Below are 13,871 nucleotides of genomic sequence, written 5' to 3' on the forward strand. Positions count from 1 at the left end.
CTTCTAGTTCTCAAGTTAGCAAACTCCTACCCCTTCTGCAAGGGTCATCTCAGGGGGTCTTTCTTGGCAAGGTAAAAGGAGGGCCTGCCACTTGTCATCGCACTTGGTTCGTAATCCATGGAAGAGCACTTGCCTGTGTCCATACCTTGGACCAAACAGTCTTTTGGACATACTTGCTGGTCTGTTTCCCTTTGGGCTACTCTGCGTCCTATGTCTCATTCCTCTCTCTGGCCCCAGTGCCCAGTAGCACACCTGCCCAGAGTAGAAGTTCAGGGAGTGCTCAAATGAAGGTCTCCTTTAATATCACATGTTTTATGACAGTGTTTGCCATGCTGGGTGGAAGGAAGGGCGTGGTTTGATCCAAAAGCAGCTAACCTTCAAGGGAAGATGCCCTGAGTAATAATAACTCCAGGCGACCACTGAGTGCTTGATGGATCAGGCGAAGCCAGGATTCTTTTGTTCCAAAAGCTAATGCAGTTTCAAAATAGCATTTTTTTTTTTTTTTTGCCACAGGACAACTAAGTTCAGGATATATAGGGACAGCAAGGAAGTCTATAAAGAAAGCCAACATTTTCCTCTATGAACATTTTTAAGCATTTGAAGAAAACTTGGTTGGGCTTCTAAAATTCTTCTTAATAGTAGAGGATGTCTGGTGACCATATGTCCTGGACTTTCTGGGGACAGGCCCAATTCCATGTAATTTAATTCCATTTCAGAAAGGTGACTTAATCTAAGTTTTGTTCATTTCAATTTTTATAGTTTCATATAATGTTATTTATGTAAATTCACAAATCAAAATAAAAAATCTTTTGTCAGATTATGTGTTCTAACTTTTGATTCTCACAATGTGGTCCTAATAATGGGAAAGGTATCTTAAGGCTACAGACTTTGGGTGTGAGGGTAATTGGTCATTTTAGAAATAATTCATTAATAGGTCTCATCTCTTAAGATCCTTCTTTGTCATAGGTGATAAAAAGTGTGCTCAGTTAGCCCTCGGCAATAACAAATATGCCCAAAACTCAGTGGCCTGAAACACCAAGTATCATTCATGATTCTGGGGCTGGAAATTCAGACCTGGTTCAACTGGAGATGCACATGCGGCTGCAGTCATCCGATGGCTGGACTTGTAGTGGGTTTGGGTCTCTCCAGGTGTTTTCCATCTCTTAGGGCTCTTGACTTTCATCTGTAGGGCTCCCTAGAATCGGGAGAATTTGGAACTGGCACTGTAGCCCTGATGTGAAAGTGGAGTCTCTCTTCATGCTGTCAGCAGACACTGCTGAATCTAGGGTCCGTCTCATAAAAACAAACCTGTGAGTGAATGCCAGCCCGAAGTTTCACGTTAGACAGTTCCTGCCTACCTAGCCCGAGGCTGCCCTTGGCTCAGCTGGGATTCTGTGACCCTCTCACCCTCCATGCGCTCTTTTCTTGTTTTAAGTGAATAGATGTTCTATTGAGGATCTGAACATGAGACAGTCCCCCATTGAATTCCATTTTATGGTGTTGCTTTGGTAAGTTTTCTAGATTTTTCTTTTCATTTCAACTCTTTGATTGTCTCTATCTTCCTTGACAAAAGGCAGTTAAAGTGGATTTCATGTTGTACACACCGTGTGTGCGTCTGAAAGGAACTGTGAGCAGAATGGCACTCAATCCCTGGATCTCTGAGGTTAGACAGGAATTAGAATGATCCAAACTCTAATTTGCCCCTATCTTGTTATTCCAAATGTGTGCTTAATAAGAAGCAGAATCAGTACCTCAGGTCAGAATAAGTTCGAATGGTCTAGAATTTTTATATCTCAAAATGAAAAAAGCAATTGTCTAGAAATATTGAAAATATTGGTTAGGTACATAATCATTCTCCAACTTTCCTTAGAAAATGCCATTTAATATGTTAAAGTTGAGATGGTAAATGTGATTAACCAAATGTAGAATTTCTTAGTTCTTGCAGTTAAACTGGAGAGGGGAATCCTAGGAAACAGACTTTCCAATGAGATTTTATAACAATAGAGCTTTTTCTGAACTCATATCAACTCTTACCTCAAACCTCCCCAAATTATGTCTGGTTAGTAACTTCAGAGGCACGAAATAGTCAAAATAATATTGAGTTGCCTTTATGTGTCTGAGAGTTTGTTATAAAATGTATCTAGCACAGAGACAGAAGAGTTTTCACTTAATCTCTAAAAGCGGAAGCTGGAGGAAACCGGAGACAGGGCAGGTAAAGGGTGGACGCACTCTCAGGAAATAGGCCACGTGTCTCAGGTGCTCACTCCTCTGGACCAGCAGGAGCGTGGCCAACCTGGCCTTGACTCAGCCAAGCTCACCGTGCTTGATGAACATGACTGCCAAAATTTTGGACATAGGGGATCTTTGATTTTGCAGGAGCCAGATTTTTCTGTAGATAGTTAGGTGATATAAAGGCCATATGCTGTGATTATCTCTCTGTGTCTTTATATTACTTCTCCATTCTATATCAGGACCAAGTTGTGAGAAGTGAGCGAGAACACCCAAAGGCTGGATCCATGTGAACCTCTGGGGACATGAGACTATGTATGGGTCTCCATGGTTGCCAAGTCAGAGAGGCTGCTGGACTTGGTGAAGGCGCCTGGCTTACCTGGGCTTCAAGGTGGCTGACTCCCAAATTCTGTGTGATGGAGGAATTTGTGGGCGGCCTGTGCCCCTTCATCTAAGGGCGTGGGCTGGGGGAGGGTAGTCATTTATTGACTAGCAGCCACAGGAAAGACCCTACACTTGCAGCTCTACATAAATCACCCTCATATAAGTTATTTGAGGTGAGTCTGCACACGCAATACTTATTTTCCTCATTTGGTGAGCTGGAGAGAAGGCAGGTGACTTGCTGCAGGTCACACCAGGTTTGTTCATGGCATAGCCAGCTTGCATGTAAGTTGTCAGTGACAACTTGTGCTCTTCTTACTGTCCAGTTTTAGAGAAGGTAGGCTTAAAAAAATTAAAGAAGCTGGAGATAAAGATGAGTTAGCCCATGGCTGGGAAGAGTGAGTGTGGAAAAGGAGCAGAGCTATACAAAGCTCAGATAGTTGGTGTTGATGGTGAGGTAAGTGAGCTGTGGGATGGGGTCCAGGATAGAGTGAGTTTTGGAATGGTCCAGCTGGGACTCTGGAAGGGGCCCAACTAAGAGCAGGACCAAATATCCCCCAGAGAGGGAAGGGGGGCGTGTGTATGGTGGCAGTTGGCTCAGGTTTCCACATCAGAGCCTAAGTGACAAAGAGTAAGCCAGTTGTTCTTCTGCATAAATCTGTGTCACTTTTAAGAGGAGATTTTTATAAAATTTTACTCAGGAGGTCAGGTCTATTTTTGGCATGTGCTTTGGTGACTCGTGTATGCAAGCTGTGTAGTTTAACCATAGGCTCCACCCCCAACACTAAGACCGTGCTGCCAAGGGTAGCTGCTCGCAGCAGAGGTGTGTGAGATTCTGCAGCCAGGTAGCACTGTCTATGGCAGTGGGCCTCTCAAAAAGATCTGTGGATAAGGCTAGTCACCCTCACCTGGATCTTGTGGCTCTCACCTCTGACCAGAATCCTTGCTGTGCTCTTCCTAGCTTCCTCATTGGGAAAGCAAGCTCAGGAACCACCCAGAACTTGAGGGCTTCCTGTCACTGGGCTTCAGGAGGGCCTCTGCCTCCAGGACCAGAGAAGACCAAAGGGAGGCCCAGAGAAATGGCAAAGCTGGGCTCCAGGGTGAAGATGCCATCCAACTACAAAACATTGTTAGACCTATCCAGGATAGTGTCTGTCCTTTCTCTATGCATTTGATTGGGTAAATGCACAGTGGCAGGCATCTTTCAGTTTGCAGACTGTGCTTTGCGTCATGTGGCTGTGAAGACCTTGCAGAGAAGCTGAGGCTACAGCATGGGGTGAGCTGGACATGCACAGTCCTCTCTGGGGGCTAGGAAAGGATATCAGTCTGACCTTGCACTGGGCTTTCTCTGCTTTTGCAGGCGGCACTCCGGCACGAGGATGGCGACGAGACAGCTGAGCCACCCCTCAGTGGGCGCCGGGACCGGAGGAGGGCCAGCCTGTGTTCTGGCGGCAGCGGGGGCGAGCACCGGGGCCTAGACCGCAGGCGGAGCCGCAGGCACTCAGTACAGAACATCAAGAGTCCTCTGTCGGCTCCCACCAGTCCCTGTTCCCAGTCGGCTCCCAGCTTCCAGCCCTGTCAAGTGCGAGATCTCCGTGAAAAGTAAGCATTCACCCAGCAGTGGGGAGGGGCACAAGACTAGTAGGGAGGGAGTTCCCCACCCCACAGGTGCCCATCACCATCCCCACTCCTCCTGTCTCTTCTCCACCATTAAAACAGCATCCAGAATTCCCACGGAGCTACCCAGGGCAAGGTGGCCCTGGTGACAAGCACAGATTTGTTCTTATTAACCCCATGAACTCTTCTCCACCCACCTGTGTGTTTATATTATTTAATATCTCAGTTAACATCTGTTTAGAAAAGCTGTGCTTTATCAAATGGTAAAGAATGCAAAACACAAAGCTTTGGCCTACAAACAAATGGTATGCCACCACATAAATGTGAGCTCTTGAGAGTCTGGAGATATTCCCGACAATACATAGTTGATGCTGAGTTAAATAGAACAAATCTTATGAGTTTCAAATCATACATACATAAATATAAGCTATAGGATTTTATATACATACCAAGTTTCAGTAAACACAAATGTTATCATGTATTTCGTCAGTCATGCAGCAAGCATTTTTGCTGAGTGTCTGTTCTGGGCCAGGACTATCTGACACATGATGATATATAAATGGAAAAGGTATGATCTCTGACCTCAGGAACCTCAAATCTGGGTTGGGAGAAAGTAAGACTGAGGAAAGGAGATAGGAAGAAATAGATGGGTCGGCAATCCTATGAGAAATTACACATATTAAAAAGATAACGTTTGACAAAATCAAAGACAACTCAGAAGCGGTTCCACGAAACACAGGTGCAGCAAAAGCACGGCCACATGATGCCGCCCTGGGATCGGGGCCGGTTCTGTTTTCTCTCCGCTGTTAGTTTACTCGGGGGATGGGGCTCTGCAGACCGGTCCACGCCAACCCGGTCCACCAGGCTGACTGATACAATTGCCAGTGCACCACCTCCTGCTGCCTGCAGGGTGGAAGCCCTGCTCCCCTCCTTTGGCTGGAGCGTTTCCCCTGTCATGGAGCTCCCTCTGGGAGCCGGATGTAGGCAGGAGGCTGCATGGTGAAGAAGAACGTAACTCAGAGTAAGTTGGATAACTTTAAGTGAGTGACCAAGATATGTCCCTTCCTCTCCATTCCTAAGGGACTGCCTACCCCCACTGCTACTGAGAAGTGCCCTGAGTGGCCTGATATTCTTGGAATCACTAAAGTGTGACCCAGCCCAGGCCTTCGGGTGTCTTCTGTTGCCGGGGGAGGAGAGCATCGGTCTGAGCGTGATGTGCAAGGCACAATCCATGTTGACACCCTTCTCTGCCATGTAGGCCCCTAGGTACAGAGGTTTCTGTTTCTGAGGTCTATGTACAACAAGCTCCATTTTAGTGAAAAGAAGACCAAAACATCTACACAGATTGATGAAAGAGAACACTTACCACTTACACTTGTAAGAATACTTACAAGAGAACATTCCACTTTGTGATATAAGATCTTCAAGAAACTCAGGCGGTGCTCAAAGGCCCTTGAAGCTTTCTCCAGCACCGCATCCAGCTCATGCTTGAGAAATTAACATGGAGAGGGTTGCAGAAAGCACATACAATGGGCTGAGAAGTCTCTCTTTAAAATTACCAAATTGCTGAGGATAGGCGGTGGGAGGCCTTGTCGCAGCTCTTTGTGATCTTTTGCTTGGACTTGTGTCATCTTTGTTTCTGTTCTATTTCTTGCCATTATACTTTTCAAAGGTCCCTGTGTTGTGAGTTCAGGTGACAGTGCCTCCTGGTAGGCAACAGCAGTGGAGTGGACCGTCCCTGGCCCAGCTCACAGTTCCGAGGCACTGGGCTGGGTGGGACCTGGAACAGGGAGGCCCAGACGCTGCCCCGGGTCTGCTAGCTCAGTCTTTTCAGACAGGGCTGATTTTTCCTTTTACCGAGGTTACACCTTTCATGTAAATTTTGTAGCATTTATTTAAGAAAAATACAGTTTCCAGCTTGTAAAGGCAGATTAGGTCTTACAGGTTGACGATTATGAAGTGGCTTCATCCATAAGGCCTGTTGGAGAGATTTTGCCTGATGGCCCCAAAACGACAGGGCAGGTTTGGCAGAGCTGGGAGTGGGGTGGAGGGAAAGGGTGACGAGAAGCAAACTTGGAAACAATCTCCGCATGCATAGCTCAGTCACCTGCTCAACATCTGTGCCTCTAAACATTACCTTAGTATTAAGTAATTCACCATGTTAGATTCCCTGTAGACCCTGAAAGGCACAGGAGCATGCCTGACCTAGATTACTCTTCGCCTACCTGAATGTTCTGGCCCGAGTTGCTGCTAACTTGTAGCAACATGCCTGCATACGCCACACAGGAGGAATTTCAGGCTAGATTTTATAGCTCTGTAACCCAGCTAATGCTAATATCTTCGGAAAGAAGATAAAGATGTTAGAGTCTAGAAAAAGATTCATGATGTCCTAAAATGTATATGGCGCTCCGCCTTCAAATGGCCCTTCTACATCATTTGGCCACGACGTCTTTTAACTCTCACATTGTTCCTCCGTAGGATCCAGGCAGGACCAGTGTCACTGTCTGCATTCCACAAGTGAACAAACAGACGGGGGGTGTGGGGGTGTGGGTTGGTGCCTTGAGACGAACCACAGGACTAGGCGGCTGAGCCATGGATTAAATTCAAGCCTTTGGCCTTTGCTTTTCAATGCCTGAATTGGACAAAACCACTTCCCAACCAATCATTCCTAAATATAGTCATTGAGTGAGATTTACACTTTTGACTTTTTTTAGAGGGAATTTGATTTAATCACCACATAGATGTGTTTCTATTGAGGATAAATATAAAAATTCAAAGAGTTGAAATGCAGAAAATCTCCAAGTCTCTATATAGACTTAGGCCTGCTGGGCTACGTGCTTTAATTCCAAGGACTGATAAGACTCTACACTCCTATTGCTTTGCTTTAGCTACTGAGGAAATAGAAACCAAGTCTCACCAAGCACTTACCAAATAAGACAGGAGTTTATTGGTCATCTGCCACCTAAAAGTGTCTTTTGTGACTATGTGGGTTTCATCTTTGTTACTTAAATTTACAAATTTGGTTGGAAGGAAAAAAATGTTGGCACTTTCATTTTTTTCCCCAAGAATACTTATTTTTAGCATCTAATCAGCAGAAGAACCAGCATCTCTGGCTTAAGTTGTACTAGTATGTCATCTTAGGACTGATGAGTCCTCCAGGTCGAGTAGCCCCGAGCAGGAGCCCTCCCTGTGCCCTCCAGGCTCCGGCGCTCCCCTCCCCGAGGCCCCCCATTCTGTCGTTGTGTGCTCCTGCTCGTTAGGAACTGACCTCAATTTGCTCCGTAATGTTATAGCTCTGTTATTGGCTTAACATTCTATTTCCCCATAATGCTTTCCTGCTTATCCTGGTTCTTACCTCTGTCAACGCACACCAGGCCTTGTTCCTGCTCTAAAGTCAGCCTGTCTGAGAATGCGCGTTTCGTGGGACTTCACAGGTGCACTTTAAATTTCATCCTGTTGATTTCCACACAGCGTTCCAGCCCGTAGAGGTAACCTCGGGCTTGATTCCTTCACTGAGGTTGGCAGTTGCGCCATCCGGCATTCAGCCACGCGTGTTTTTAACACAAAGAATAGCAACCTGGCAGGGTGAAGATGGTGACAACGGGTTGGGAGCAGGCGGCGCACACTGCTGCCTCATGCCTCCAAGACAAGGGTCAGAAACTTCCTCCGTCGAGGGCCAGGCAGTAAATGTGTCAAACTGTGCAGGCCAGACAGTGTCTGCTGCCCCTGCTCAGCTGAATCCTGCCACTGTAGCACGAGGGCAGCTGGGGCTGACGGGTACACGAATGAGCAGGACTGCATTGCAGCGCCACTCACTTTACAGGCGCTGAGATGGGAGTGTTACACGTCATGAAATGTTCTTTCAAATTTTTCCCAACCATTTCAAAATGTGAAGACCATCCTTAGCTGCTAGGCTGTATGAAAGCAGGTGGTGGGCCAGGTTTGGCCTTCAGGCTGTAGTTTGCAAACCCCTGTCCTGAGCGGCTGGGTTGCTCGAGGGAAGTTAGGAGAAAAATGGTCTGGAGTTGGCAAAGGGGAGTACGTGGGGTCTGCGAGAACCCATCATGCCACATGAGAGGGCGGTAGGGAACGGCGTCCTTAAGTTTGGGGTTCGAACAAGGAATATTCCATGAAGAGAGCCTGACTGCAGGGGGTTTTGCTGATGGCTGCTCATGAGTTCCCCCAGCGCAGTGGAATATGGAGGGGCTGGAGAAGGCAGGAGATCAGTCAGGCAAGGGGACTTACAGAGCCAGCTGGGAGGAAGGGGTCTGGTCGTGATGCTGGGAAGGGTTGGGCTGCTCGGGGAGGTGGAGGCAGGCTGGGATCAGTCTCGGGGACCCTGTAAGGCAGGGGTTCAGGACCACAGGTAATTTTGTCCCTGAGGAGACACCTGGCAGTGTCTCCACACATTTTTGGAAGCCATAACAGGGGTGGGGAGTGCTATTGGCATCTGGCTGCTGGAGTCCGGGGATGCTAGTAAACATTCTGCACCGCCCGGGATGGCCCCCACAACAAAGGATTATCTGTTCTAAAAATGTCAGTAACACTGACTCTGGGAACCCCTGCCTTAGGGGCAGGCAGGTAATTGGTTGTAATTTTTATCTCCTCCTTAGGATGATGCCAAGATTGGAAGTGTTTGGGCTATTGGAAGGAGGATAGCTTTCTTACAAGCACATGGGTCTACCTTAAATGCTCATGTTTATGAGTCAAAATTTACTTATTTTTTCAGAGAATATAGTTCTCAAATTTCTAGGCTACATGGATAGTACAGCAGGTCCTTTTGTTGTTGTTTTAACTCCATTTAGTGAAGTTTTTGCAGCGGAAATTCTCAGGGAATATGCTGAACTCCCTTGGGAAACCCAAGGCTGGACTAAATCTCTTGCTTTTCTTAGTCACTGCGATGCCCCAGATATTGTTCCAATCAGCTTCACATTCATCACATTCCATAAACTGATAACGGACTATGACACGGCATAAAACAAAATGGCATGATGGAACAATGGTTATTGTAACCGATGGCGTGCTCTTCTACAGCCAGGCTCAGGTGCCTGGGTGGAGGAATAGGAACACAAGGGACAAGCTCATTGGAGCCACCTCTACCCACTCAGTGTTCACAGATGATCAAGTGGAATTGAGAAAGAATGATCAGTGTTCTCCTCTTGGCTGGTGGCATTGTCAGCCGGTGGTCAAGAAGTAGAAATGTTAAATTCAAGTATTGGTATTTTATCCTGTAGGTTAGATTAGGGGAAAAGTAAGGGGAAAAATGCTTACTATATGTTAACACAGAAATATTCCTTCTAATGAATTCAACGTGATAAGGAAGTAAACAGGATGACAGGGAGGCAAGGACTACACTTGCATTTGGAAGGGACTGGACCCAGAATACCCATCTCTTCAGCAGCAGAGAGAAGATGTGGTCTGGCCCCATCTGTACCTAGAGAAGGGAACACCAGGAGGGACCGTGCCCGGGTGGACTGAGGGCCATGGGTACAGACCAGGTAGGTCATACCCAGCCCACCCCTGTTGCGGGGACAAAGAGTGCGCCTGGCAGGGTTTGGTGTGGGGGTGGAGTGCAGACACCAGCCTCAGAAGCCTGGTCTGTGCCAGCTGGAAGAGCAGGCCACGGCTCCCAGGGATCAGAGGAGCACTCGGTTTGCGCAGGTCCTCACCGGCATGGCCTTTGGGGCCCCTGTGGCGTAGGACACAGAAGGGGTGTTGGAGCATGGGTGAGGGTGCCTGGCTTCGCCCCAGTAGCCGTGTGTCAACTTAGAGATGGCCTCTGGCACAGATCAGGCACTGAGTAAATAGCAACATTTTATATTTTCAAATAAAAACAATATAGGATTTAAGGATGTGGGACCAACTATTTGACATAAAATGGAAACCTTTGAATCATACGATCCGAGGATGAAGATACACACAACAACAGCTGTAACAGCAGCTACCTCTACTGGGCACCGAAGTATTGTCCAGGCATTATCCCGAGAACCTCAGAGCACTAAATCCATTCTGCACCAGTACCCCATGTGGCAGGTACTATTATTATCTCCATATGACAGAAGAAGAAACCGAGGCATGGGGACTTAAAGTGACTTGTCCAGAGTCCCACAGCTGATACACGGTGGAGCTAGCTTTAGAATTCAGATGGACCCTGTCCTTTACCAGTGTATTAAATGGCCTATTTTTCACCCCTGTGATTCTGTAGATGGAAAACAAACATACTGGGTACTTGGCATTAGTAAGTAATTAGTGAATGCATATTGCCAACTTTTTATATTATTAATTTTAGGTTTTCTATGTCAGCACATTAAGAAAATTATTGCTTAGTGTTCCATTGTATGGAAATACCTTCATTTAGTTTGCTATGGTACCACACTTGCTGTAGTGAACACACACACATTCGTGTACATGTCAGCATCCTTTTAGGGGAGAGTCTTAGAAACGGAGTTATAGATCAAAGGACCCAGACATACTGAATATTGATATCACCACTCCGCTCTCTGAAAAGGCTAATCCGGTTTGCTGCCCCACCGTCAGCACGACTGACCATTTTCCCATACCAGCACCCACACTGGATGGCTAGAGTTTTTCAAACGTTTTGTAATTCTGAATAGTGAAGTGTTCCTCGGCATTTTAATTTGCATTTTTGATTGCTAGCTACTCTTTGTTTTTAATATGAAAATTTTCAGATATAAAAAGCAGAGAGATCATAAGTATTGACAACTTTGTCACAAATATTTTCTCCCTGTCTTCCAAATATCTTTTAACTTAATTTAGGGTATCTCTTGAGGTATGCATAAAATATATTGCTATAGTGTCCAATTTGTGACCTTTTCCTGTGTGGCTTTAAGGTGTCATTCTCTCTCAGGACAGTGTGTCCTCTTTCTAACTGCCACCTCTCCATGGTGTCCTGGGAGAATGCTTTGCAATTCTTCTTTTGGTATCTTGGAGACAAGCAGTCGGAGCACTAGTGATAGCAGAAGCCAGTATTTCTGGAGCATTTCCTTGGTGGTGGCTCTTGTGCTAAGCAATTTTACACAAATTGAAAATCCCATGAAGTGTAGGTGGTGGTATCTTCCCTAATTTATAGATGAGGAAACTGAGGCACAGAGAGGTTAAAGAACTTGCCTTGAACCTCGAAAGTGGGGAATGGCCCAGCTGGATTTGAACCCAGACAGTCCCGGTGCAGAGTCTGCACTCAGAATCACACATTCTTGGAGCTAGTCTCTGAACCTGTAGAATGTTTTTGGTGGTAACAAGTTTTTCTCTTTTGAGGATGAATTAGATCCGTTGAGAAAGCGAAACATCACTCAGAGCAAATGTTTACTGGAGCTTGGTAATCCTAATGAGCTGTGTTGTATACAGTCACTGATTCTGATGCTGAAGTAACCATCTTGATTTGCTTGTTTTTCTTATAAATTGGCACTGCAGACAGTTCCTAAAGAGGAGCTCCGAAAATGTCAGAGCAGTAATTGCCAAATTGGAACAAGCCTTCCCCGTTAATCCTAATGAACCAGCCATAATCTTGGTGATGGGGTAAGGAAAGAAGGTGTACAGACAGAAACTCAGGGTTGACAGGAAGCTGCAGCTACTGTCAGTTATGGGAGGGTATGCTGCCCTCACCTTCAGGAGGCACTCACCAATCAGTGACCCAGTGGGTGGTGGAAAGGGGTGAGCCAAGCCTGAGGGTTGGTTAAGCCTCAGGGATGAGAGCTGGAGGGAGGTGATTGGAGAGGGTAGTGTTTTCTGTTTTCCTGCAGGAGTAGGAAAAGGAGTTGGCATCTCTCCACCAGCTGCAGGAACCAGTGGGCAAGTGGGGCAGCCTCTTTATGGGCTGTGTGGTGTGGGTGAGCTCATTTTCCTGCATCTTGACAGGAAGGAGGTGAGTTTGGATGCTGAGTTTAGGCAGTGCGTTGCTCTCTGGTCTGTCTCAGATCTTGTCCACAGGACTTCATTGCCAGGGGTCACAGGATTCATTCACCTGTTAGCTGCAGCATATATAGCAGAAATAGAGAGAGACCCCCTAGCTCTGTCTTGGAAGCAGCTGGCAATGAGCAATGGATGTGCAAGCAGAAACCATTGTGAGACTAGTAGGTGTTACGTAATTGGTGTTAACCTGCAAAATCTGTGCCTCGGGTGACCTGCTCAGTATTGGCTCCTGGAGGTTTGGCCAAATGCAGTAGAGCCGCTGAGGTTGCCGACAGTACAGGCATGGTCTTCACAGCCAAAGTCCCTGCTTCCTTGCCAGGCTGGGCCTGGGCATCAGTTGACTCCACTGCAAATTCAGGCTGACGGGGCCTCTTTAATAAGGGGGGTGGGTTAAGAGAGGCAGCCCAAATGCCTGCTTAGCTCAGTGTTGTTGTTATCGTTGCTCCATGCCCTGGAGCTGTCCCGGATATTGTTCTAATAAAGAAGGTAATTGTTAAATAAATACGGAGAAGACCTGGAGAGGAGAGGCTGTGCACTGGCATAAACACATAGAGGATTTCACAACCACCAGATTAACAACCACCAGCACCATGAGCGACAAGTAGCTACTTGGGAAGATTTATCTGTTGGTAAATGATTCATTATAAATGGATTCTCCCACAAGGGATGTGACCTCCTGAGGCAGGTGTGATTGGAATACAGCCAGTGGCTCAGATGTATCATTTAGTGTCCAAGAAACTCTGGTTCTCTGAGTATTGAATAAAGAAGAGACAGAACGGGAGAGGGCCGGGGGACAAAGGGGAGTGAGCCTGGAGCTTGGACAGCCTCCACCAAGAAAAGGCAGTGGCATCGAGGCATGCGGAGGAGGAAGTCACTTTATAAAGCCTCGTCTGATTTCTGGGGCAGGACTCCTGGTTTCTCAAAGATTTCACTGTGACCAGATCATACATTTCTTGGCAGGGGGTGGGGGAGGTGGACTTTGCTGAATTGAATTTGAGGATCTTTCTAGATTTTGAAGAAAATGGTAAATTTTATCCTTAAAACTTAACAGGGCTACCGATGAATGTAAGTGAGGAAGAGAGGTCAGGTTTGTGTTTCAGCAAGACCTTCTGGGAGCGGCGTGAGGAGTGCATGGGAGACAGCAGGCAGCAAGCAGTCCAGGGCCAGGTGGAGAGGGCCTGACTCGGGCAGTGGCAGGGAGGATGACAAGTGGGGGCAGGTGATGAGACTCAGGACGACATTTGCAGGAACGTGACTGGATCGTATGATGGGGAAGAGGAGGGAGTCTAGGAGATTCCCATGCAGCCACTGTGCCAGGGTCGTGGGGTGGCTGTAAGGACACTCAGCAAAGCTTTGGGCGTTTTAAGTGTGAGGTGTCTGTGGTCGTTGGACAGGCACTTCCGGAACTCAGGTACACGTAGGTGAGGGTTGAAGCTTCGGCTTAGAGGCCATAACCCAGGGAAATCAAACTGAGTGAGCAAAGAAAAAAAAACAACAACAGATAAAGCCCTAGAAAGGAAAGTGTAGAATCATCATCTTGTGAAATGCCGAAACCAAGAAGTTCACTTATTTTCCAGGTCAGTGAACCTTGAAATTGGTTGTCTGCAAGTGTGGATGTTTCTGAAGCTAGAGCAGCCTTCCTTAGTGTGATGTGTCAGGAAAAGACAAGCCATTCACCGTGGGAGGGCTGGTGCACACACTTCAAAGAGAAGGAA

General features: G+C 46.8%; 1 protein-coding gene across 9 annotated transcripts in view; it reads left to right on the forward strand.

The window, feature by feature from the left end:
• Positions 1-13,871, forward strand: part of FHOD3 (formin homology 2 domain containing 3) — a 432,675-nt gene that overhangs the window by 292,549 nt on the left and 126,255 nt on the right. For all 9 annotated transcript variants that reach the window (XM_045850095.1, XM_045850098.1, XM_045850099.1 and 6 more), the window contains exon 10: positions 3,971-4,212. In XM_045850095.1, coding sequence (XP_045706051.1) covers positions 3,971-4,212 — 242 coding nt within the window. The remainder of the gene's footprint in view (positions 1-3,970; positions 4,213-13,871) is intronic.

Source organism: Phyllostomus hastatus, unplaced genomic scaffold (assembly GCF_019186645.2).
Source record: "Phyllostomus hastatus isolate PE091 unplaced genomic scaffold, TTU_PhHast_1.1 phas_contig_80, whole genome shotgun sequence".
NCBI classification, from domain to species: domain Eukaryota; kingdom Metazoa; phylum Chordata; class Mammalia; order Chiroptera; family Phyllostomidae; genus Phyllostomus; species Phyllostomus hastatus.